The sequence below is a fragment of the Platichthys flesus genome, chromosome 4 (genome assembly GCF_949316205.1).
Source record: "Platichthys flesus chromosome 4, fPlaFle2.1, whole genome shotgun sequence".
Lineage (NCBI taxonomy): Eukaryota > Metazoa > Chordata > Actinopteri > Pleuronectiformes > Pleuronectidae > Platichthys > Platichthys flesus.
In genome coordinates, this window is record NC_084948.1 from 7,456,383 (window position 1) to 7,483,335 (window position 26,953).

At 39.4% G+C, this 26,953-nt stretch overlaps 1 protein-coding gene across 5 annotated transcripts in view; it reads right to left on the reverse strand.

Annotated features, from left to right (window-relative positions):
* Positions 1–26,953, reverse strand: part of LOC133951808 (chloride channel protein 2-like) — a 128,601-nt gene that overhangs the window by 49,224 nt on the left and 52,424 nt on the right. For all 5 annotated transcript variants that reach the window (XM_062385992.1, XM_062385994.1, XM_062385993.1 and 2 more), the window contains 7 exons: positions 17,899–18,030; positions 16,748–16,876; positions 11,914–12,047; positions 8,767–8,844; positions 4,663–4,741; positions 4,019–4,144; positions 2,501–2,585 (listed from right to left, as the gene is read on the reverse strand). In XM_062385992.1, coding sequence (XP_062241976.1) covers positions 2,501–2,585; positions 4,019–4,144; positions 4,663–4,741; positions 8,767–8,844; positions 11,914–12,047; positions 16,748–16,876; positions 17,899–18,030 — 763 coding nt within the window. The remainder of the gene's footprint in view (positions 1–2,500; positions 2,586–4,018; positions 4,145–4,662; positions 4,742–8,766; positions 8,845–11,913; positions 12,048–16,747; positions 16,877–17,898; positions 18,031–26,953) is intronic.

Consider the following 26,953-nt stretch of genomic DNA (forward strand, 5'->3'; position numbering starts at 1 on the left):
GAGAGAGCGAGCAGAAGAAAGAGTGCATACAATGTGATGGGAATGTGTGGGGGAGTCAGAGACAAAGCAGGAAAGGAGGTTTACATAAGCGGCCATTTAAAAGCTCAGTGGGACTCCTCTTTATGGCTGAGGAAAGAGAGACGACAGAGCGAGCGGGAGAATGGACTCAGACAGCTTTGCAGACAAGCTAATGTTTATAAATGTATCTCGCTGCATTATTAATTCCATCATATACCTCTGAATAAATAATGCACAGGGGGAAAAGGAGAAATCAGCTGGGGAAAACACTACATGCATCTCTTGTTGTCCCTGAAAGGACCAAACGTCCCCTCTCTCTGTGGGGTAGATGATGGTTTGGAGATTGGGTAAAGGTTGGAATGATGGGTCAGGGTAACGTTTGAGGCCAAGCAGGGTTAGAGGTAAGGCGAGGTGGATGTGTCAGACGAACTGGTATACTGGTATAAATATAACTATCAGAGACAACAAATGACTGTTTAGTTCATAAAAAGTTTGATATTAGTGTAAAAAGAGTCAATGGTGTTTTCATTTTTGGGGGTTGTTTTCGTCTGAACAATAATCAATATACAAAGAGGCTAAATGAGAAATGCAGCATTTTAAAACATTTAAAAGTCTGCAAACAGAAAATGTTCAACTTTTCATCTTTGTTTGTTTGTTACAGGACAGGTTATCACAACACTCAGTGGCATGGGTCAGGGAAGAACCCGTCACAGGTACATGCTGATCTGGACAGTTCTTTGACACCTTCTTTAACATTGCATTTAACAGTCATTTTTGATATTTTCATAGAAAACATGTTTCAATTCAAGTTCTAATTATCAACAAAGACAAAATTGAACTCATCATTCAAACATTTACCCTGAGGTTTCGGCCAATGATGTAAAAACTGTAGTCCATTCAGTGACACAGTACTGGAGGTGGGAGTTAGAGTTAATACAAATTTAAAAGACTTAAGATCTAGAAATGTTTATTAGCGGGAAACGTTATCACGGTCATCTCAAAGACTCAGGTCAACAAACACCATACAAAGAGAATTTAGTTCTATGGCTTTTCCTCTAGAAGTGGGCATCCAGCTAAGATGAGTCCAAAGGCACAAAGCAGAATGATCAGTTACAGCTATAGGCTTAAAGGGAATCATTGGAGGGGATTAACATCTCTGTTCATGAACACCTGCTTAAATCTATAGAACGACAGTCAGAGCTGAGACTTTAACTCAACAGAGATGTTGTGGTAAATTGAGGATCACCGTTCACAGCAAACCTAACAATTTCTGAACTGAAGGAGATCTGTAGGAAGACTGATCGGATTATTGTTGCTTAAAATAAGAACATTGTCTTCGTCGACATTTGTGACTTACAAGAGCATCCGGACATATGTTAAGGCCTCACACATCTTCATTAATCATGCAGTGCTCCAGCCTCCTCCTTGTCTCATTGATCCTCCTGTAGATGCAAACACTATGGAGAATAGTGTGTGACTCTTCAAAGACATGCCTTTGGAAGCATCCTACGCAGAACAAACTCTTTGTGGCCTAGTTGACTGAGACACTGACCGACTTTACCCGCTTGACAGCTATTGGCAAGGGAGGATGGAAAGCGCACTGATGCAGCGGTGCATACGCACACAAACGAGCGAACACACACAGCACATGGTGGCACAGCATTAAACTGGGGCTAAGCACTCTGTTGCATTCTGGAGGGAGTGTTAATTGTACTGTATGTGCAAGTCATTTATGCAGCAATGGGTGTTACCACCTCCGGACAAAATAAAAACAGCCACAATACGTAAAAACCAAAGAGGAAGAAAAAGAAGGGAAGGGTTTTTTCTTCTCTTGGGGAGCCTGTGCAGTTGAACACTGGGGTGTACTTCTATCTGAGAGAGAGAGAGAGTGAAAGAGGGAGGAGCACTCTCCCTCTCATCTCTACACCTGCTTTCTTCTAGGAGCCCGTGGTCTCCTTCACAGCAGTGGACGAGCCCTCGGGCTATGGCAGGATAAAATAAGACGCCCCTCTGTGTGCCAGCAACTGTTTCAGGCTGAATTATCCATGTTAGGTGACTCACGCAGGCTACCCTCAAGAAACACCGTCATATGCTGCAGTGGGCATAGCGCCTGAATAATATCTGAAATCTGCTGCAGTTGCAGTAAATGGGAATACATGTCAGAGGAACCAGATGAGCAAAAACAATGACTCACAATGTTTGAATTTATATAAGCTTTCATGGAAATCTATTGGAAATCTACTGGAACCTCCTCTTGTAATGAATTCACACTAAAAAGTTTAGGTTCTTCCCTGACCACATCCTTCGACCACGTTTTGTGGTAATCAGTCCTATACAGACATATAGACAGACAAATACACAAACTAAAACATAACATCCTTAGTGGAGGTAATTGAAGGTTTAAAAACCATGACACTGACCAATCACAGTGCTCTGGTAGCCTAGAAAATGGCACAAAGCCGAATCAACTGTCAGAACTCACCCGATGACAGCAAAGGCAGGAAGCTCCTGGAGGTCAAACGGGAAGTCCAGCCGGAAACGTGTTTTAAACAGGGCTGTGATGGTCTCTGTGGGAAGAACCAAATACAGCAGGAGTTAGGAAGGAAACCAAAACACTGTCAACACAATCTTCAAAAACACACAACTACTGGAGGTAGATGCAGGGAAGTGAACAAGTGTTAACGGCAACTAAGGTCCCGATGGAAGTGTGAAGTAAATAAAACTCTGCATGTTTTAGAGGTGGCATTACACAGACAGATCAAAGTGTTGTGAAAACAGAGGGTCAGAGAAATTCTTGTGAGAGACACAATAAAAATGATAACAAGAGCCCTGGAGATCCTAAAGGTGAGTTTTCATTGGCTGAGAGTTTTGCCTTGTGCCTGGCTGTCAACATTAATGTCAGTATAACACTTGTGCTGTAAAAGAACGATCTAGTTTTTAAATCAGTGTGAGCTTGGTGAGACAGTTGTGAGGCTTTATAACAGAGCACATCTGCCTAATGATCCCCGTCCTCCTCAGCTTTATTTTCATCATCAAGATTTATTTAATATTTTAATTGTCTAAGCTGCCTTCAAGTGATATTACATCTCCGGCTGTATTGTGAACTTTATTAACAAGAAAACATTAACAGTGGGCTAATCGTTGCTTAAGAGTTCTGTTCAATATGACATTTAATAAGTAACTATCAGTTTTAATGATAATTAATTACATTTTTATAGAAACAGTTCTTGTTTTTGATGATGTTGCAACTTTTAGCAGCTTTTTCTAAAAAGTACCCAACTCCCTGATACAGTAGAAAATCTAATTATGTTGAATCCCTTTTTTCAAGCATTACCTGTGTTCAAGGTGGGTTATAAGCCATTTGAATCCAATACACTTTGTCTAATTCTCCTCACTGTCCGTTAGCTCTAAGTTCTCTGTGTGCCCGGGTAGGACTCCTGTTTAAATACACAGCTCTGGCTCTGTATTTTGTTAGCGGACCCAGCATCGATTTCCAAAGTAGAGGTCACAAACATAATCCTCTTTAATGGAACGATTTATAAATAAAACATGTGGAAACATCCCCTGCTACATTTTAAATGAGATATTGCCATCATTCATCTGCCTTTTATTATGAACCGATAGGTCAGTATCGTACCATTTGCTAATGTTGCTCGTGGCTAATTCTGACTAGCTGAGATCAGGGGTTCACCTTGGTGAGCACATGCATGAATGTGGTGGATGGAGCCCCTCCCCCCCCAAAAGCTATATTTTTTCCATAGCTTTGAGTGTTGTATAACTTATAACAAATATTTTGAGACACTTAAATCTATATTTGATTTAAGTGTCTCAAAATATTAAAGAGGCAAAGACTTTGGAAAGAAGCAAACCACTCATTTCAATGAGGTTGTTCACCTGAGGGGTTTGAAAGAATATTTCATATAAAGATGAATGTTAAATCACCTGCCGTTACTGGCCCTTCACAATAATGTCATACAGTGTTGCATATAGTCCTCGTTACCTTCGTCTCTGTTCCAAACAGCCAAGACTCTGAAGATGAAGGCACTGAATGTAGCAGCAAAGAAACCTCTCCAATAGTTCCTCACCGCAAAGAATGTGGACGTTACTTCAATACTGAACAACACTCCTGTAACACAAACACACATACACAAACGGACTCATTATGGATCACACATGATACTTACAAAGGCCTTGATCATATATGATGAATACAATAGTACAAAAATAAAACGTAAATTCAGACTATGACCTTCCAAAACATAAAAACACAAACTAGGTAAAGACATTGACAACATCATCTACACTCAGATATTTAGACCATGTTGTGAGATTTGTTATAGCCAGTAAGCAAAGCATGTAAGACTCTTAAGTTGACATGAGCTGATTTAATCTGTAAAAAAATCAAAGGGATATTGCCTTCACTAACAGATCCCCTCTGAAACATCACTGAAAATTGCTCCATCAATTTCACTGACATAAAGTTCACCATGTGCAGTGTTGTGTGAAGTTCTCTATCATTTTTAGGGTGTAGACCTTCAACGTAAAGTGCCTTGGAGTAATGTATATTTTGATTTGGCACTTTACAAATCAAATTGAACTGAATATCATATATACATACACACATACACACAAATGGAGACTCACCTCCAATGGGGGCAGCAAAACAGCAGCCCACTCCTACAGCGCAGGCTGCTGCCAGCATCTCAATGTTCCTCGACTCATTCTGGAACACACACACACAAAAAACACACAGGAGCATAAGCTTAAAAGTAAAAAAATTAAGAAGTTGACAAATAGGCTCAATGATTTAACTGCAGTTAAATTACATTAACAACTTCAGAGTTCATACAATATGAGACTCTTCCTGCAAGAGAATCATTATGACCGTGTCTTTAGAGGAGGATTTGCAGTGTGACACACAGAGGGACCGTCAGAGAGGAACAAATGAAAGGACTGAGCTGCATGTCTGAAGGGCAGAGGGTCACAGTGCATCATGAGAATCTGAGGTGTTTTTTTTAAGTGACTGATCTTACCTTCATTCCTATGAGACAGGCTTCCTTTAAGCAGCTTGACAGTGATAAAGGAAGGTTAGTGTGTGTGCGTAAGTGCTTTCCCTGTGGGACTTTATGCTCATTGGCTTATCCTGTGCTTACAAACTTATAACGTGCAACAACTCACGCTGTACTGGTGGTTGCATACACACACAAATAATTTTTTTATCATTATCCTTCATGCTGCCAACTATTTTCCCTTGTTTCAACTGTTCCATGCTGGATCCTCTCTTCTCCTTGACATGAAAAAGTCATGTTAACTTCATAAATACAAATTTGTGTCTATTGAGATTTGCAAACACAAAAAAAAAGAAAACCCTAAATGAGAAAAAAACTGGGAAGTGCTTTGTAAGATCATACATTTTTGTTATTAATACCACCTATGAACAAATATGTTCATACCAATTGGTCAAACCAAAAACATTTAGTTTTATTCAGTTGTAGATCCCAAAGTGTACAAAGACACCAATCATGACAGGCTGTTCAAAAGAAAATGCACAAAAGCACAACACAGAACACAATATCTGTAATCCTAAAAAATATGGGTTCCAAAAATGTTTGGGTTTGTGTATACTTGTCAGTGCAAAGTAAGATACAGTAACTTCATCTTAGACATTTCAGTTACGACAAGGTGATATGATAGTGTCTGACAAATGATTTTGACAAGGACAAATACAAGGATAATTTTCAAGAATGTTTCTCAGGCAAGATAATTGAATAAACATTTACCTTAAATTTTAGATAACTTTTGAATTTATTTGACAAGACCTGAATAGTGGGGAAGAAGGAACACGGACCGGAGATCATGCAGAATTACCTTAATCCCTATTAAAGCGGGCTCCTTCAGGAAGCATGAGAATACAAAACAAAGATTGACGAGTAAGGACAGATGAATACCACTTATTGTTTTACTGCTAATATTTACTGTTTAAGTGATTGTAAAACTTAACATTTCAGTATGATTTCCACTCATCAATAAGTAAAAAAAACAGCATTTCAGTTTCAAAAACTCAATAAACAAACATAGTCCTGATTTAAAAAGAAAAAAAATCTCTTTTAAATTTGACCCAGTGAGAGCACTTGCTGATGCTATGCTATCACTTTAACTGTTTTATGTGTGTTAATTTATATGGTTGTCCTGCTTTAAGTCAGGTTAGTCTTCATGGACAATAAAAGTGAATTAGCTTGTGTTTTCTAGCACACCTACAACTACACTCCGGTCCAGTTCAGCTGATCCTCCAAATCGCCTTTGTAAACACAATCGTTATCTGTTTTGTGGAAGCAGCTGACTACATAATGCTTCTTTCCTCAGCTTAAGGCCATAAAGTAACAAGGGTTTTTGCAGCTCTTGCACTGACTCTTCACTGAGTCCCACTGTCCTGTGTACTCTCCTCAAGACTTCCCATCTCCCCATTGCTTTATTCCCGAAAGAGAACTGCTCTCATCTTCAGAAAAGGTAGAGATGAGAGTAAGATTTTCTCTGCCTTCCTCCAGCGCCTGGCCTCCTCTCCCAAAGGATGGAAAAGATGGAGGGGATGAAACGGGAGAAGGAGGAGACGCATGAGGAAGAAAATTATTTTTCTGTCTTTCCCCTGATCGATCAGCATCTTCACCATCCAGCTTTTTTCCACATTCTATGCCTCCCCCCGCCATACAAAATAAAATACTCAACTCCTTTCGCTGCATCTATCTGAGCAAAGTTAGTCTTCAAGATGAAAACATCTAGACTTTATGGGATGAGAGAGATTGAATCCTATGAAAAATAAGGAAAAAAATTGCACTTTTGGGATGAATTTTTGATGACCGAAACCACGTGAGCAGCTCTGAATAAAAGCATCGACTTCAGCAACCCAAAAACCTACTTTGATACTTTGAACTAATTTGTTTCTAGGGAGATATGAAGGTACACTTGTTCTTCTAATTGAAGACAAACTAACATTGGATTGCACGGTCCACGTTCAGAGTCCATACAAAACTAATGTTAACACAACACACAGCAGCTGAATGCTGGATGAGCCAGTGACAGCCTGATGAATGGCCCACGACCTCCTTAATACATTAATGCAAAGCGGCTGCTTGCTGATTCCACTAAAACTCTACCCAGAATCCATCTCTTCTTTCCACACTTTGAATTTTCTTGCTTCATGTTAGTGACACAACAGTAGTAAGTGTTCACACTGTTGATCCAGTTTTAAAAATTGCCTTTCACCCACACATCAGTGATGTCACACGTCACCTCTTCAGACTAACGAGATAAGATATTGACTTACATTTGACTGTTCTGTTATTAAGCTCTGCCGTTTTTGCAAGACAAACTCTCTATAGCTGATGGAACCAGGTTACAGTTTCCAAATGATTTCCACTGAGTGTGTCTTTATTAATCTGTTAAGCAGTATGTGACAAATTCAAGCAGTAAAGCCAGTTATTGACGATGTGGTAATCATCATTTGAAGTGATTTCAGTGTAATGGAGTTGCAAATGTGTAGGTCTTGTATGGGGGAAACAGGGAGTTATGAAATAGACACAAATTTGTCAACCGTAAATATTGTTATTGCATTGTTGCCGTATATGGGTCATAATCTTAATTATGACTCAAAACAAATTATTTGTGAACGGTGGTGCGGCTGTGGCTCAGGCGGGAGAGCTGTGCGGAACGATCTCAGTCTTCACCATTACGTATGCCGAAGTGTCCTTGGGCAAGATACTGAACCTCTCATCTATTTTACAAAGTGCTGCACAGAGCCAGACGCACTGTATCAATGTGTGTGTGAATAGGTGAATGGCGAAAACGGAACTGTATAGCGCTTTGAGTGGTTAAAAAGACTAGAAAAGCACATTGAAACCATCGACAGACCACTAGGGCTCTCAGTTTTTATTTGAAATTCAAACATTCAAGTGAGGTTGGGGGAAAGTTGGTATTTGAGCTGTAATGACCCATTCACCTTGACCTATCAATAAAGGAATTTCAATTTGCTTTGCTATGAAAATGAAGGACTAGCTAGCAAAGGCGTCCTGAGCAGATAATTGTGACACCAGAGTATCTGCGGAGCGGCGTGTGGGAAGTGGTAAAGTTAGGATCAGAGGTGAGGCTGTTTGTCGTCTTTGTACCATGTTACAAATCTGTGGGCTCACCTGTTAGCAGCAGCTGAGGAGGCACCACAGACGAGTGGAGCAGCATCAAGTGTTAAACTTTAATTTTGTATTTGCATGTTAACTACAAGCAGGACCGAGCTTCAGTGCTTGTTTTTGAGTGATGTTCAATGTTCTGTCAACTTTTTAGAAGAACATGAATTGCTCTTAAAAAGTAAATATATATTCCGGCCCTGATTAAAATGTCACTATCAAGATGAGAGGGCATGAAGGCAAACTGTGTATCTGAAAGGAACAACTCAGTTTGCAAAGCATTCACAGCTCCTTATTAAGCTTGTTGCTCACAGAGCACAGCAACAACAGAGAGTGACTAAGGTAACCAAGGGAATCGGTTTAATGGACAAAAACTGGATTTTGAAGAAGTGAATGAAATGGAATAAGAAAAATAACTGGAGGTGTAGTTTGAAACTCTTTCCATCAGAATTTGTTATATGGCGTGTACAGCGTATAGAGAGAAACAATAGTAAGACAAATTAATAATAGATGTTTAATGTCAAAGGACCGAAAGGAAACTTGAGACTAAGAAAAATTTAAAACCAGGACTTACCTCGTAAATTCCTCCAAACAGAGACATGAACTTGCTGAGCAAAGCAGCACACAGACTGGCGATATGTACGAACGGACCCTGAAAGGAGAGGGATAAAAGACCATAAAATACAACAGGTGTTAAACATATAGATGGACAAAATTAAGATAAAGCATCTAACCTTCTACTTGCGTCACCCATTCTAACAGCACATCCATGTATGGCTAGAAATGTTGTCACTCTCTCTATGTTACATGTAGGTGTTCGCATTCTATTGGATAGTTTAGCCAAAAGTATGCATTCCTAAATCCCATTGTCCTTACGTCTTGCCACTGGGGAAATACGAGTTAAAGTTGGTGAAGGTAGAAGTTGGTGCTTCTCTGTCTAGTATACAAGATACATAATATATAGTGCAATTTACAGTAATGTGTGAGGATTGTCAAAAATTCCTCAACAACTTTATTCAGTGCGATACGTTCTTCATCTTTATAAAGAAAGTAATTGAGACAAACATTACAAGCCGAGAAGCACTTAAGCCTCCTGTTTGTTGTGCGTCACATGAGACAGCACGTAAAACTGTTTGAAAACAGATCCTCAACAACAAAGTCCGCAGTGGATGTTAAAATTCAGAGGATGATGTTCAAAGTGGAACCAACAGGATTGAAAGTGAGATAATTAGAAGAGTGATGCTCAAGTTAAAGGAAGTGTGGATGCTGCTGCAGGCGTACACAGCCAGAGGGGCCTGAGGCTTGTGTGTGTGTGTGTGTGTGTGTGTGTGTGTGTGTGTGTGTGTGTGTGTGTGAGAAAGGCAAAACATTTTTTTTCCTGTCAGTATGTCTTGGGGCTAAACATCTTTTGGGGGATGCCATACTTACCTGAAACTTTTTTTGCTGAAGGACAAAGAAGTATACTCTACATTTTCCAAACTCATCCACACAAAGTAATGTACAGGACATAAACAACATCTGCATTGAGAATTTGGGGATTCAACAATCTCCAGAAGAACAGTCTTCTACCTCCCTTTGGGTTTAGAAAAGGTCCCAAGTTAACTCTGCACGCTGCCTCTTTCTCATTTTGTTTTCCCTCCTCTCCAGCACTTTGTGCTCTCAAGCCCAATTCATGCTCCTGCATAGGCTATAGCCTTAATGTAGGGGAGCTGGTATCAGCTGCAACTAAGATTGTGTGGGTTTATATTGGTTTGTACTGAGGGTGTAGCGGTACAAGTATTTTCTACATACTTGTAAATAAAACTTTCGAGACATAGGTGGACTGAAAGGATGTGTGTTATTCGTACACAGCTCCCTGTGACATTTAACCATCAACAATCCAGGGGTTAGGGTTAAAGCAGTATACAAAATAACAGAGTGAGCCCCAGAGAACAATAAACGAGCCCGGGTTTGTATTTTGTGTCAGAACCTGACCCGAGCCTAATGTTTACCCCATCAGATGCACATGCAGGGTAAAACGATCCTGTAAATAGTCCAGCCAACACATCAAACTAACCCTCAGCATTATTTAAAAAAAAAAAAAAAAACGCTTGATCATGTTCTGTATCCACACTCATATAACAAATGTCCTCGGTGATCAAAAATTATTTTATATGTTTTATTTATTTTTGTAAATGTATTTTGTAATAAGGTTGCCGCCAGTTGCAGCTGAACTACAGACTTAAAGAATGACAGCTACTTGTCTATTAAACTAGTGTTTAATTATAAAAAAAAATACAAGCTATTAAATGCTTTATATTTCAAAAGGTACGTACCGAGAAATGATTTTGTGCACCGTTACACCCCAAATTTGTACTGGATCATCTCAATAGTGAGCAAACACAGCTACATTAAGTCCAGAGGGGATAATGTTGTAAGGTAGTCACTTTATTGCTTGAAGGTACAGTAATAGGCCGTATTGTTTTAATACATTTTTTTATTTTCATTTTTATATATATTCTAGTCAGTTTGTTTGGTGACCTATAAAAAGCTGAGTATGTTAAAGAAGTTTAAAGCTTCTGCCAGTGGCAAACTTAAATGCTAGCATATGGCGATTTCCTGGAGGCGGAATGTACCAGTGCAAAATGTATTCCTATTAAACTTAACATCCTTTCAGTAGAACATACTCAGCCTTTTATGAATCATGTGTAAATCATGAAGCAGGGATGTAGAATGGGAGCTGGTGATGTTTCCCCGAGAAGTTCATGTAGCGTTCACTGATTTCTATAATATGCACTGATAGGACTGCATATATATGCACTGATTTCAGTCATGATAGAGCTGCTCCACTTTTTCAAGGCCCACTGGGAAAACTGCTCAAACACTTCACTGGGACCTTAATGAGTTTTTGATGACTGATAACGGTTTAAATTGGAGCTGCAGCCAGCTGGTATTCTTCTCTGATTCTGAAAGCTTATATCAGATGTTGTGTAAGCTGGCCGTTCAAACCTAATGGCAGCTCGGTGCTGGCTCCATATTTTATCACAGACAAAGATTTAATGCGGTGAATCAGTGAAACACACTGTGCAATAGCTGTTGAATGAGGATCAACACTCGAGTTTTCCTGGCATTTCTAACTCAAATTGAAAATAAAATAAATTGATATCAGTTATACACATTTTTTTATGGTAAGTTTATTTTTTACGTGAACATCAAGACTGCAGGGCTGGGCAGTGGGCAATATGGACAAAACCAAATATTGCGATATTTTTAGGCTATATCGCGAAACACAAAATATACAGTAACTTCAAATTTTTAAAACTCCCCTTAATCACTGTACCAATTTTAAAATCATAAAAGTCCACAGCAAGTGGCTAGGCTAGTGGACATTATAAATGTTGGGTCCTTATGATCATTGAGCAACTGTGGATCATAGAGAAAACTCTCTGTTTTCACTTGTTTTTCCACTGTTCTTCAACAAAGCCAATGAAAATGTATACTCTATGGTAGCGATATAGTCATTTTATACATTGCATATAGTCATTTTATACATTGCACATGGTAGAAGCCGCAATACATTGAGCATATTCAATATATTTAACATGCTTTCCCAGCCTCCAGTACATCATGTCCATTTAGTACCATTAAACCTTCATGGGCCCATAGAGCAGGTGATGCTTTTTTGTAGGAATATTTTTCTCTCTGTGTGTGTGTGTGTGTGGGGGGGGGTTATATACGTTACCTCCTTGCCCAGCGGCATGCCACTGCCTAGAGCGCAGGTGAGGCCGATGACTTTGGCCACAAAGGTTTTGAAGGTGAGGTATTCCTTCAACACCACTCCTCTCAGGATGGTCTTCATTTCTGGAATACCTGAACCTGCAGGGTGGAGGGGACATGAGGTGTTTACAACAGATTGTAAAGTATTGGTCTTAAACTTTGTTTATTGATGACTAAATACGAAATAAAATCAATTCCCAAATCATCCTTGGATGTAAATTATTATTATTCATCAAAGTGCCCTTGGGTTGAATTCGTTTTCAACAAACATGCCTGCCGCTGGAGAGCTGAGATGTGTAGATGCTGCCATTGAGTCTGTTTTAGAAGACATCGACAGAGCATTCATTTTGAAAGAGGAACAGAGAACGTGGAGGCGACTCCAAAGCACCGCGCTAATCCCTATCGCCCCGCTGCTTGGCTGTTCACAACGGACACTGAAGCGATGCTGAACCGCCGGGCAGCTCTAATAATATCACCCGTTGATCCAGTAGATTAAAAGCATATACTTACTTGTTGCTCCAACATTAAGCAACAGCGTCCCAACATTTGTCTATCTTGGTGTACAACATGTTCCGAGGATCATACAACTCACTGTACTTCTCCACTTCAATTATTAATTTAATGTCATCCATGTTGAAGAACTTCTGTTTGCTCCGTTAAATGTCGGATGTCGAGGGTAAATTACGTGTTCTCCACTCAAGCCTATGTGGAGAATACGTAGCCCCCTCTCTCTCTCTCTCTCTTTTTATCTGTATCACTGCTTGTGTGGCTGTAGTGGATGGGCAGAGGGGGACATTTCATAATGTCATTGGTCAAATTAAAACTCCAGGACAACAGAAGGGGACTTCAAAGTATGGGATGAATATTTGATCATTTATATCATATAAAATATGTCATCAATATAGTTTAAAATCGTTTTTCAGTGTGTTTCCTGGTGCGATGCACTCGCATCAAGCGCAAAAAATAGACTCGACGCCGAAACGATCGCTGCACGGCGCGAGGCAGCCTTGGCGCAGCGCGGTGCTTCAGCCTCCGGTCTGAGCCGCACAAAGGCTTCACATGGGAGTGGATGGGAGCCAGCTGTTATTTAAGGCTTGGCGCTGCGCTGAAGCGTCGCTTCGGCATCGCTTCAGCGTCCGGTGTGTACCCGGCGTTAGTAAATAACTCACAATGCGTCGCTTAACATACGTCACATACTACGTTGCTCTGATTGGTTGTAGGTCTATCCAATTGAGCGAAGAGGAATATTATTTCCTGGTTCGGTTGAAACACGCCCCATAATCACAGCCCAATGGAGCGGTCTCAGACTCACATTCTGACTAAAATTGTGATTCTGACAACGTCAGGCTAACTAAATTCATCAGCTAGAGTCAAATTTCCATCCAACTGCAGCTGGTGGAGCTCATTTTCCAGTCAGGTGCCATCAAAGCATCGGAGAAGAGGATTCACCGAGATGGTGTGATTAAAAGATTATCAGTTAAAGCTAAATGTGATGGAAATGTTTGTTTCATTTATTACTTTGAGGAAGGCTACTCATCACTCCTCACAGTTTTGATGTTTTTGTTTGCCCCCGATTTTTCATTTCTTCGGCAGAGAAGCTTCAGTTAACAGCCGAGTCCCACGCTTCACGTGCCCCATGATTTATTTGCCAAGTCTGTTTCCTTTGCACTGTCAAATAGGGGTGCAACGATTAGTCAACGGCTGTCAGTGGAAAAAATATGGTTTGAGCTTTTTTTTTTTAAAAGCGTAATGTTATCCTGTTGCCTGACAAAAGTCTTTTTGAATTACAATTATTTAGACCAAAGAAGACTGTAGTTTCGTTTGTTGATGTTTTTATTGCTGCTACTTTCCCTGCCCTTTTTATTAACAAGACAAATGGATACTTTAAATTTGATGTATTTTTAGTATCAGCACTTTGCCTGTTCTTGGTTCACAGAAATAGGGAAACTCAAATTGGATTTTTTTTTTTGCTATTATCACTTTGCCTGTCTTTGGCTTAAAATGGACAAAAACTATATATTTGTTTGCTTTTGTGTCAACAGTACACTAATATGCAGCAAAGTTTATTAAAATACTCTTTTTTGCATGAAGTATCGATCTTGATTGTCTTTATTTTCAGTCATCACATGCCTCTAACAACCTCAAGCTAAATTTAAAAGCTGTTGGCTAAATAAGAGCAATTTAGAATTTGTGTCATCCATAATCCGATTAGTCGATTAATCGTTTCAATAATCTATGACTAATTGACTATTAGAATAGTCGTTAGTTGCAGCCCTACTGTCAAATAATGTTTCCATTAACACATCAACGTTTCCTCAGCCAAGCGCAAAAGCTTTCTTAATGTTCTTATATTCAGTTTTCTTTATAAATGTTTTTTATTCACAAACTAGAAATATATAAATATACATGTAGATGTCAGAGCCATTCAGTTTGGTTGGAGGACTTCTGTCCATCTCTTTATCATTGCAGATGTACAATGATGAAATCAATATAAATCGTCAGCGTCACTGCACAGCTTCTTGAATATAAATTGATTTGCTGATATGTAGCCAACAGATTTATTACTTTTCATCTACCTTATAAGGCATACCAGTTTTACCTTGTGACAAGACAGTAGACAGCAGCAGTTTGACCAGTATGTCTTTTTGGCTGTTTTGTGATGATCAGGACGTTAATAGCTTGGATGTCTGGTCATGTCATAAACTTAACACTTATGGGAAAGTATTTTCCACAGTTGCCAGCATTGGGAGCAAAACAGATCATAGTGATTTTAGGAGCAACTACCATTTTATCTTTAGCCAACAAACTCACTACATATAGAGGGTTGATATATCATGAAGATGTGTTTGACAAGATATAGGACCTGTATTGGAATTAATTCAAGGTAACACCTAATATGTTTACTTTTATGTTAAGTGCCAAGGTGTGTGTTTTTGTAATCCATTTTTTGTTTAGGAATCTCTTCTTTATACCTGATTTAACTGTGAAAATTGTTGTATATGTTGTTCACTCTTCTTTAAAATAAATTTGGCATTTATTTTCTTTATTTTCTTACTTTACCATCTTTGTGTCAGTTTGTGCTCAGACTAATCAGCAAAATAATAAACATATTTGGAAAAATATTTGCTTGGATGTAACTCATTATGTATTTGCCAATCTCTGAAAATTAGCCTCATTTTTATATCCACCCACCAATCTGCTGCTCGCCTGCAGCTTCAACTCAAACAAACAAACCTCTGCTTGTTTTCTGTTTTGTTGCTGAGAGGCTACACAATGGCAAGTGGCAAAATACAGTAGGAGTAATTCAGACATAGGACAGAGGACTGAACCGCAACCAAGAACAAACAAGAAGAGTCAACAGAACAGACTTGCTTAATAGTCCATGTATCAAAGTTCTAATATATTTGATATAACACTCATTAACACAAGTCTTTGTCTGGATTACATCATCAAACAGCTCATGATCTGTTGCGAATATAAGACAAACCTTGGTCAATCACCAGCTTTGAGTAAGCCACACATGGCCACACTTACACTTAGGTCAGAGAAACGTTTGGATTATTTTTCTATATCGGTGATGATGAAATATTTTTTTTTTTAGACGGAAACAAGGCTTAAACTGTGCTGAATTCAACACTTTTTTTAAAAACAACATTTTTTAAAGCTTCGGCAATTGGAAGTCGAAATTTATACTTCAATATAAAAAAATATAATAACTGCAAAACTTTTAACAAATGTATATAACTTTCTATCAGTTTCAGTGCTCAGTACAGCGAAATGCTCCAGCAACAAACGTTATCAAGAGTTTCTCCCATGTGCTCATCACATAAGCATTAAAAAAAATTGACCATCCCTCTTTTAAATGTATCTTCACATCGCCAGGTGCTTCATTAACTTTGTTGTGTTCATCCCTTTCTTCTTCTCTCTGTTTACGGAGCACAAACAACAAGGGGCATAACGCAACCATTTCAACAAGCTGTTGCTCTCAAGACCCAACTCTTGGCTCTCGGCTATCAACTTATACTTGGACATTTACTAAACAACATGGTGTTGGATCCTTTCACGTGAAATACAGCCACACGGTTTAACCATTTAGGCAATTATTTGCTGTTTCGACTGGAGCTTGGTAGCTATTAGCTATAAGGAGGCTAATTTTTCGTTCTGCCAGAGCCATGTACAGAGAGTGTCGCCGCAAGATTAATGTAAGGTAATATAGCAGGACATCTATTTAAGTACAGAGCCTGATTGGCACCGTGTTTTGATTTAGTACCCTACTATTACTTCTATGCAACCCTACCTCTCATGATTCTCAGAGGTTTGAGAATAATTTGATTTAGATTTTTAGATGAATATTGTCTTTGAAAATAAAGCAAAATCATACTGTGTAGACTATTCAATTTTAATAGTATGTATTCAAGGTTAATTTTAATACGATTTATAGTTTACAGGCTGTGGTTACACAGGTATAATTTTTTCAGCATTACATCAATGTGGACCTACAGTTATATATGCCTGAATCAAATTATTATTTTCATTTTAGGTTAATCCAGCCAATAATATTTCAGTACTTACTGGGCAAAATATATAGATGTTGGCAACTTCTCCAAAAGCTCAAGGTGAAGTCTTCAAATTAAATAACGACACGAAACAGAAAAAAGTAGCAGATCCTCACACTGCAGAAGCTGGTACCAACCAGGCAGTGAAACTACGTTTTTGATGAATTACTTTAATGATCAATCTGTTGTCATTTGTTTATGGAATATCTAATAATTGAACTTGTGTGAGTGTTTGTGTCATACCGACAGCCTGCGGGGCCAGGATCTGTGTGAAACCGGCAGAGAAGGTGATGAGGACGACAGGGTAAGTGACCCAGGCCAGATACTGCAGGAACACATTGCTGTCCAGACCACCGTACATCCATTTCTGTGCTGTGGGGACACACACAGACACAAACAGACACAGTAAGAGTGTTTGCATTTATGTAAAGTTTTGATATATACTGCCTGCTACATTACAATATACTGAAATACACCCTACATACTAAACCAACATGCATGCATGCACACAAACACACCTACACAGGTCTTAATGTACATCCATGAGTGCTGACATATTAACCATTTAAACATTGGACAAATAATGCACTAGCTTTATCTCTCACTTGTTTCTCTTACTTTTCAAATCTTCTTTTTGCCCTTTGTGTCCAATTCATCATCTCTCATTCCTTCTTTCCATTAAAAGAAACTCTTCAGCCACCAAAAGCGACACATTCCTAGCAACAATTTGCTGTGTTTTTCCCAAGGGTTCAATTTGCTCTATTTACAAATTCCTTTGGGTGCAGATGATTAACAAATATCCGATTTAATTGATTCAATTTGGTGGACTTATTAAAGGTAAAGTTTTAATACATTACAAAGAGAAGACACAGGCCGGGCTCTGGCATCGTTGCGATTACTCTCCAGTGGATACAGAGTATATTAATAATAATACAATATTTTGAAGTGGAAGCTATTTGTTCTACTTGATTGGACTATTTGGTAAACTTACTTCCTCATACATTTTCACTTCTTGTAAATTTATTGTCTCTTTACCATTTCCCATTTCATAATAGAAAATGTTAATGTATAATACCTTAGATTTGATAAACTGTGTGATGTATAGTTGTTTGCATGCTTAAAATTACAAACAATATACAGTATGAATGCCTCCTTTGGTTTCTTGTATTCTGCTTTTCTTTTTTTTTTCAAGGTCTTAACCTCACAAATGAATATCCTGCTTCACTGTCAGCCAACTAGATCCTTTCTACCATGCATTCGATACGATGTTGGACTTCCTTCCTGTATATATACTTCTTCCTCCCCTTACTGTCTCAGCACTCTACATTCCTCAACCTGCGCAGTAGGTACAAAACGAATACCTCCCTCCCTCACTCGTTTCCGCCCTCCCTCACCTTGCAGGCAGATGGCGATGCAGAAGTCCATCGCCCAGCTGACCAGGGCCATGAGGAGTCCCAGCAGGATGAGGAAGATCCAGTCCTCCCCGACCCGCGAGATCAGGAACTTCTGACAGCGAACGGTGCAGACTACAGGGATGGCAGGATGACAAGATAACATGTTAGGACTACAAAAACAAAATACATTAAAACTACATTACCCAGATATAAGCGCTGAGGCTTGGAAAAAGCTAACTATATTTATTCTAATTGCGAGAAACATTGGCCAATAACAGCAGCTTTTTCCATCCAACAGCTTATGAAAATCAGTTACTGTCGCCAAAAAGTAACCTTAAGTGCCTTATTATTATTTTTTTTTTAAATGGTGAAATCTAAACTTTACCCAATTTGAATTGTTGTGCATGATAAACATATTGATCACTTATTATTTGTAATAAATACAAAATACAGGACCTATAAAATAAAGTGGTTCTGCAGATGGGTAGGGAACCTTGCTCACAGATATGTGTGGAACAGTATACATCAATTAATTTTAAAATTTTCGATTGTTTAAGGACATTTCATTGACCGATTTCCAATCAAATAAAACCCTAAATTCTTTACTTACCTTTAACTGACTCTAATTATACGGATACTAAATATTTGGGGGTTTTATTTGGCCAGGTTTCTCACTATTAAAAGTTTTCCACCTTTTCTACAGGGAACTAATTCTGATGGGAAACTGACCACAGTGAGGTTTGTGGGTAAGAGCCCTTTATTGGGAAAACTCTAAATTAAATTTTTATCAAAACTGTAATTTTTGTTAAATTAACTTGATTGAAACATGGATGGAGAGTCAGCCAATTGATGTGGAAGCCAGATGCCAGAAAAGTAACATGACCTCAGAAACCAGTACAAACTATGACCAGCAGAGGTTACAATGAAACGCTGCATTGACAAATTGCGCTGTTACTTTGTGTTAATGTAATATGAAGGTACTGATCTATATTAAGTGCCCAGCACACTGCACATTAAGGGACTACAAATTAAAACACAATATACACACACTAACCAGCGCATGAAGCACAATCAGATCTGCTTTACTCACCTGCGAGCAAGAGGAAACTCATGGCTTATACACAAAAGAACACTTGGTAAAACATGCATATACACAATAATTAACTAAGACTAATTGATGGGACAAACCATTAAAGGGTAATGGTGGCTCATTACAATCTGCATACAAACACCATGATTACCTCAACTAAGAAGGTCGTGCTTCCACCCGCATCGGTTTGTTTGCTTGTCCACTGAGGACATTAAGTTGGTGTCTTCATTTATCTGGTTCGTTAGTTAGTTAGCAGGATAATGCGAAAACTACTCAACCAATTTCCATGACATTTTGTGGAGGGGTTTGGTATAACCTAAGGTTGAATCCATCACGTTACGGAACATTAGGATCCAGGATTTATTTTCCTCATATTTTCAACATTGTGAGATATGGTGCTTTTCAACATAGTCCTTGATCGCTCAGAATATTATTTGGACAAGTTGGGCGGACTTACATCACCAGATCTAGTGAATTTAAATGTGGTGTCATAAGTGGACTGTTGGGCCTTGGCATCGGTATGGGCTCTTTTATCTCTTTTATAATTTTCAGGGTATGACACCACTTCCTTTTTGATTTTCATATTTCTAGTATGGGGTCATGTGTAGAATTGTTTGGCCTTGGTGGAGGATGTATGCACTTCTAGTTCACACCGCCTAATGTTGACACCAGACTTTTTCTCTCCTCCTCCCAATCATCCTCCAGGCCTATCCTCATTTTATTTCATTCCTCTGTGGGGTATTTGGTATATGGGAGCAGTGGGACTCCCTCACACTAATGACACTAACAACACTCACATACACTTGTGTGTGTTTCCCCTTTTATCTCTTGCATATAGAACCAGCGAGTATGTATCAGTCAAGAAAATGTTTCACATCTTTTACTGGCTAATTCTATTTCATTGCACCATAGAGAAAAAAATATTAAAGATTCAAGTCTTAATCGTCATCATACTCAAGTGCAATGGACTTGTAAGATGCTTCTCTCTCCAAGATAAATCTATATACAGGTGTAAAAAAAAATGAAATATAGTGTGATAAGAACAAAAGTAGCAGCAGCAGGAAATAATTATATACCCCAGTAACCATATTTATAGACCAAGAAACCGTATTTTTTGTGTATAAGCACAAGTATTTTATTGAGTGAGGCCAAGATGGTGAAAGGGGGTATTCTGTTAAAACAGATTTTCCCGGATACTCCTTATTAGACTATTTTGATCTTCATCTTGTGATCTTTTCCCTTAGGTCAAGTAATATGGCCGACATGCAGAGGGCTCACTATCATATTCTGTTTCTTCTTCTTCACCAAGCAAACACGCCTCACTCCTGCATTGTATTTTCTCTCTTCAGAGCCTGAAAGATGGGTCAGCTCAACAGTTACTACAATGCCCTTCCCAGTTTGCTCTTTTCATGCAACGCAATAAAAGAAAAACGCACGTAAATTAAATATTGATATCAACTGCACAGTTGTAATGAATTGTATCTTCGTGTGGTGTATGTGTCCCAGTCCCTTATTTGTGCCGCATGGAACCTGTTTAGTTTAGTTACAACTAACTCTGAGGCGTTTTTCTGTGCTAATGAGCAGCCACCATTAATAAGTTTATGACTAATTAACCATGCTGCCAGGATGATTGCTAATTAGTAACAACTTATTAATGTGTTACTAATTAGCCTCAAGGTGGAAGAGAAAAATACCTCTGAGTATTCAAAAACCTTTTAATGCTCCATCAAACGTGTGGCTTATATTATAGTGGTTTCTATAAATGTGAGTTCAGTAGTTAATAAAACGTAATACAAAATAATTAACACCATTTTTAATGTCATGTAACTTTAAATCTTATGGGAAGCCAAGGCATTATTTTGACTGATAATTAGGGATGCACAATAAATATCGGCCCCATAATGGGAATTTTATGATTATTTATTAATCGAGAATTATAGTTGATAAAACTTCCGATACACAAAGCGCGAACAGTTTTTTTTAACAATGGAATATTAATTACTCCATATTTTGCAATTTTACCCTCAGGTGTGCATAAACCACAGGCTAGGAACTTGTTTTTAAGAAATTATTATCTGGATAGGTATCAGATATGTGAAACATGTAACTATCAGTTATTGGTATCCGATATATCTGACTTTTAAGGATTTCTCATCAGAGACCTCTGGATTACATGTATGTTTTCATGACTTAATGGATAAATAGTTCAACATGAAATAAAAAAAAACATCACTGAAACATAAAATCAAGAACAAATGTTAAAGTGGAGGCGATACTGACGCCTGTGTTTGACTGAAAGACAGATATCCCTTCACACGTCGCCACACACAAGCACACACTCCCCTATCCACACTTATAGGAGCAGTCGTGCAGACGTGCACACACATGCTTGCAGAGGCTGTGAACAGCACACACACACAAACACAGACAACGATTCGTCTTTGCTTTTCATCACTTGGATGCTACGTGACACTACTGAGAAAACAGGCTTCGTACATGTGTATATTTAGATTTATATATTTAAATGTAGAGTGAATAGGTTTGTGTGTGTGTGTGCTTGTGCGTCATCTCACCCACTGGCCGTCTGTGTTCTTGGACCCCTTCTGTCATCGAGACACTAGTCAGTGTTGGTGCGTGTGTTTGTGTCTCAGCCATGTGTGTGTGCAGACATGATTTCTTTGTGCTTTTACGTGTGTGCATGTGCGTGTGAGTGTGTGTGTGTTGTGCAAACAAGTGAGTGGGACTAGCTCCAGGTGTAATCTTGTCTTTTTTGGAGATGTTATTTAGTTAGCTTGGCTGGTATTGCGTTAATCGTTCACACACACGCACATACACACACACACACACCGTGCACACTGGTTGCTGACTTTATTCTAAGTGGCATGCAATAAGCAGCATGCTAGTTCCCAATAACTCTCTTTGCATTCTGACTAAGCCTCTGCACCACTCTGCCCTTCCATCCCTCCCCTCTCTGATCCCATCATCCTGCACTGCCTCTCTCTCCCTTTTTTCATCCTCTGCACTCTACTCATCCCATTCAACCCTCTGACTTTACCCTTCTTCTCCTCCTCTCCTTCTCAGGCCTTATCTGTTGCCCTGCACTCCTCCGTCCTCGTTTCTGTAGGCACTCTCATCCCTTTCTCTCTCTTTCCATCTTTTCATTTAATTCTCGTTCGCCTGCTTGCTCCGTCTCTCCTCAGCAAGAGAAATAATTTCCCACACCTGTTAAGATTAATTTAGGTTGCCTTGGAGACACAGCCACATCTACTTTCTTGGCCTGACATTATGAAACAGCATGTGTGTTTGAAGGTGTGTGTGTGTGTGTGTGTGTGTGTGTGTGTGTGGGGGGGGGGGGGTAGTTGGTCATGTGTGCTTGCTAACATTGTGAGCCGTGCATTTTTTATCAAATATATATAAAGCCGCTAAAGTATAAATCAGCATTCCAGCCAAACAACTGTTATCCTCCTCTTGCTTGTAACCCAACACAAAAGGAGTTATCTTCGGACCAAAGGTGTAGTTCAAAGAAAACTGGACTTGCACATTGGAGACCGCTGCTTGTTTCAAGTGAAACTTGGTGACCATTCAACAACCCTCACCACAGGTTTATAATGGTGACCATGGTGACAAATCTTAAGGCAGGTCTTGTTTTAACCCAATTTTATCTTTTACTCATTTATGTTAGAATTTTCTAACCTGAGACGGCTCCACAACCTTAACTGCATGTTTATTGTTGTTACCGTGACAACAATCGTCCAGTATACCTGCTCCCACTACGGTGTTAGGGACAAACTAGCCATGGTCCAGATCTTTAATCGAAACACTTGACAGGCGAACATGGGGTTAATGTTTTAGCAGCATACTGTTATGCTTAAATGTCCAATGTTGTCAGTGTGTCTGTGCATTCGTCTAGTTATGATCACTCAAGCTTGTGGTGGGTCTTCCTTGGCATCTCCTCCCGGTTGCGCACACCTGGAAATTTGGAGGCAAACCGGGAGGCATCCTACCCAAGGTCAGGTTATAGATAAAGGGCCAACTAGTATATTGTAGTGTCTACACTTGTGGACTTTAATATCTTATTCAGATGCAGCAGAAAAAGAGGCAACAACTCGAGCTCTTTTTCGTATTATACCAGTGGCAAGACATAAGGACACAACGCGATTTAGGAATGCATTATGTATGGGTAACTATCCAATAGGATGCAAGCACCTACATGTAACATAGAGTGACAGCATTTCTAGCCTTTCATGGATGTGCTGTTAGAATAGGTGACGCAAGTAGAGGGAGCTATACTGGGATGCTGTGGGAGACATCTTCCGACCTGGGGGGTGACAATTGCTCATGTTACTCTGTTAGCGATTGTTCCACCTTCTGGTCTCCTTGATGCATCAACTCTACATAAGACATCAGCTGCTGCCAAAGTTCACCTTTCACCAGCTGCCAGTAATCTTCAATCACATTAGCAAGATGACCGAAAATTGAACTGTAAACTTATCCCACATTTGGACATTTAACAATAAGACACTTGTCTTTGTGACACAGATCAAACTGCACGTTATCGTACCATCTCGACAGCAGATGGAACCTACAAACCAATAAGGGGTTAAACAAGTATCAGAAAAACCAAACCATGAACTAACACATCGGTCTAACTGTACTGGGATTATTCTGAAAATCATGGGAGAGGGTAGGCAGAGTAACACACACCCACCCACCTCTTTGAGGAAAAATCACCACTGGTGCACATTCTCTGCCTCTGCTTTCACATAGAACCCAATTATTTAAATCTCCCCCTCATTTGTTATGCAAGGTGACAGCTTTATATGGGTGTAAAGGGTAAAAGAGCCTACCATTAATGCTTCAATTTTGCACAGTCATGCCAATGAGGCCTGTGCCCATTCTGTGTGTATGTGCCTCCACATTCATTATGTAGCTTCATGCGTGAGCGAAAGATTCAATTAGAAATGCTTGGCTGTGTTTAAGGCCACCATCTTAATTACATTAGAATTAATGTAGTTGGGCAAAACTGATCATTCAGCTCTTCTGCTTTTTTAAAAGCAACTTTGAAAGATACAGTATGACCTGTACAGAACAGAACAAAGGGATAGGGTTTTCGGTTGGATTTCACAAAATTTGGATTAAAGCAGATGTATCAATATCTTTAAACGTTCATGCAAAATGATTGAGTATCTGTTTAAAAATATGTTTTTTGCATTGTAAACAAATATTACAGTCAGGAGATGTAGTTTAGATCAGGTGGTAACAAGTGCAGTCCATCTCCCATTTCACCTTATATACCAAAATTAGTAGGTATACACAGGTTTTCTTAAATGCGGGTAAAACCGCAAAAAAGTTCAGCGTCACTAGTGCACTGAAAACTGAGGTGCTCTCTTACTTCACTGTCTAGCCAAATTAGCGTCCTCAGCCTGGTGAAGAGATTAAAATCAGTCCAACAAAATCGAAAGAGACAAATGATCAGTTTGCACAATAACAGACTGAAAGCTTGCTGTTGACTGTGGCAACCTACAAGGGCTAAAATACTGCAGTACTTTTCAAGCTAGAGATCTCAGCTGCTAAGTCAAACAACACCTTGTCTATGCAAGGTTACATAAAAAAGTATTAAGTAAATACTGTTTGTATGACAAATGTCTCTGTTTTGGACTATTAGATTGCAACTGTCTCAAAGTTCAAATGCAAATGAGCATTTTAAAGTTTACTGAAGTTGAAACATGCCCAAACGCTAATTTGGAATTGAGCAATTCCTGAGTGAGTCCACTGATCCTAATCAAGGACATAAACAGATTCTGCTCAAAATGTTTGTTTTTCATACAGAAACTGGGAGACTTCTCAATCGACATGAAGTGGTTTTGGTTCCAAAACAAGCATCAATAATAAGTAAGATAACAAACTGGCCCCTTAAGGCCAAACACAGTAGATGTATGCATCTGTAAATGTTTCTTCTAGTTTGTATTATAACCATCTCCGCTCCCTCAGCACACTAACTATAGCAACTCCTCCCCGTTCATTAATCCATCCATCCATCCCTCCTCAGCTCCTTCCTTCATGTTGATGTTTTCTTTATGCTAATGAGATGTAAAAGGAGGTGATGTTTATGTAAATGTGCTGTAACGGCGGTCCCAGGCGAGCAGGCAAAGCACCTCGTCTCGCATTCAATCACTCCGTTTGCTCGGCGAGTGACGCTGGTTGTGACTCCCCTATTATGGCTCCAGTACAATGTGTGCTTAATGAGGTGTAATGGTGTATCTGCACACACACAGGCCGGCACAATCACTAAAGCCATTATGCAAAAACAGCCTCGCCATCCCACTTTAATCGCTTCTGAAGACAGTGTGATGTATGTTCAAAGTTTTTTCCAAGAGTAACACTAAAATCCACACATTCAATGAGATTTTTTTTCCTTACTTTAAAAGCAGAGCACGGTAAGGAAGAGAAATGTCATCAGGTGGACCAGTCGGAAAACGAGGTTTCTGTTCTGGGTCAGAACATTCAGAAGAACAGGGACATCCAACAATAAAATCATGAGAGGTTGGATTGCTGCTTCTATATTCTTCTTAATTTATGTGGGCAGTTTTTGGTGATGTTGTGTAATGATTGGAGGCTTCTATAATCCTCACCAAAGTTGCAGTCAAACACGGCACACGTTTAAATGCAGAGTGGAGAAACCTCTTTGTCTCCTTTTTGTTTTGTGACTGTGCGTTTGTGTTTTAGCCCGATCACACAACAAGTGTCATTTCCTGGATGAAAGGCTGGTGAACCAAATGCCAGGGGACCTGCTGCTAACTCGCTGCACCTCTTCTCTTTCTCATCACCACTCTCATCAGTCTATTTCCTTTTATTTCATCCATCCAATCCCCAGAACATTACCATCAACTCCCCCTCTTTTTATTTCTCCCTCTCTTAGCTCTTGCTTCCTCTGCACCCTCCTATGTTGAAGTTTTCCTTCTCCTTCAAATTATCCTTCCATTTCTGCTATGCATCTATTTATCTCTCTTTCGCTCTTGCTCTCTATTTTGCACACCCAGAACCCCCACTTCACCCCAACCACCCATCTCTGCTGTTGTCGACTCAGCACTTACATTCCGCAGTCCTCTGCAGTCACCCAAGCTGATTTACACTTTTATACTTGGGCATAACCATTTTCAAAGCATTTCCATTGCATATATACATTTGCTGTTTTTTAAAATGACATCAACACACACGCACAGAGTAGATATATACATTATTCACATACCGTCACATACGCATAAGGTTACTAGCAGTGTGTGTATGCAGACATATCAAAGCAGTGAAATCAGGCAAACACACCACCAATCTTGGGAGAAACAAAAAATAATGAAAACTTGCAAGCAAACGCACAACACACACACTGCACGCAGCTGTTGAAAAAAAAAACTACACACATAATGTATGTGTGGTCATTGCAAATTGCAACGGTAAGAAGGGAGACATTGATCATCACGTTTGTCTGCAGCTTGCACTGCCTAATCAGAACCATTCATCTCCCCTATCGCTCTCACACATACGCACAAATGCACCCACACACACCCACACATGCACACGCGCAGCTAAGCTAAGATGTTCAGAGGGCTTTATTACTTTCCATTAGAGCTTGAGGCTAGCTGTAATAAGGCCAGGCTGAGGGAGTTAGTCTTCTTTGAAACAGAAACACACAGTGGAATGGGAAAAACATGCACACAGATATTCTTCACGTTGGCTGCTGATTAATATGAAGCCACAAGGTGAGTGAGTGTGAGCGTGTCTGTGTGTGTGTGTCTGTGTCTGTGTCTGTGTCTGTGTGTGTGTGTGTGTGTGTGTGTGTGTGTGTTTTGGGGCACTTCTTTCAATCTGTGGTGTCATCCGACCTCCTGTTTTTTTGCCCTCATACAGACACACAAAATCACAGTTAGACAAACCATGAGATTTTTGAATTGATGTTGGTATTAATGC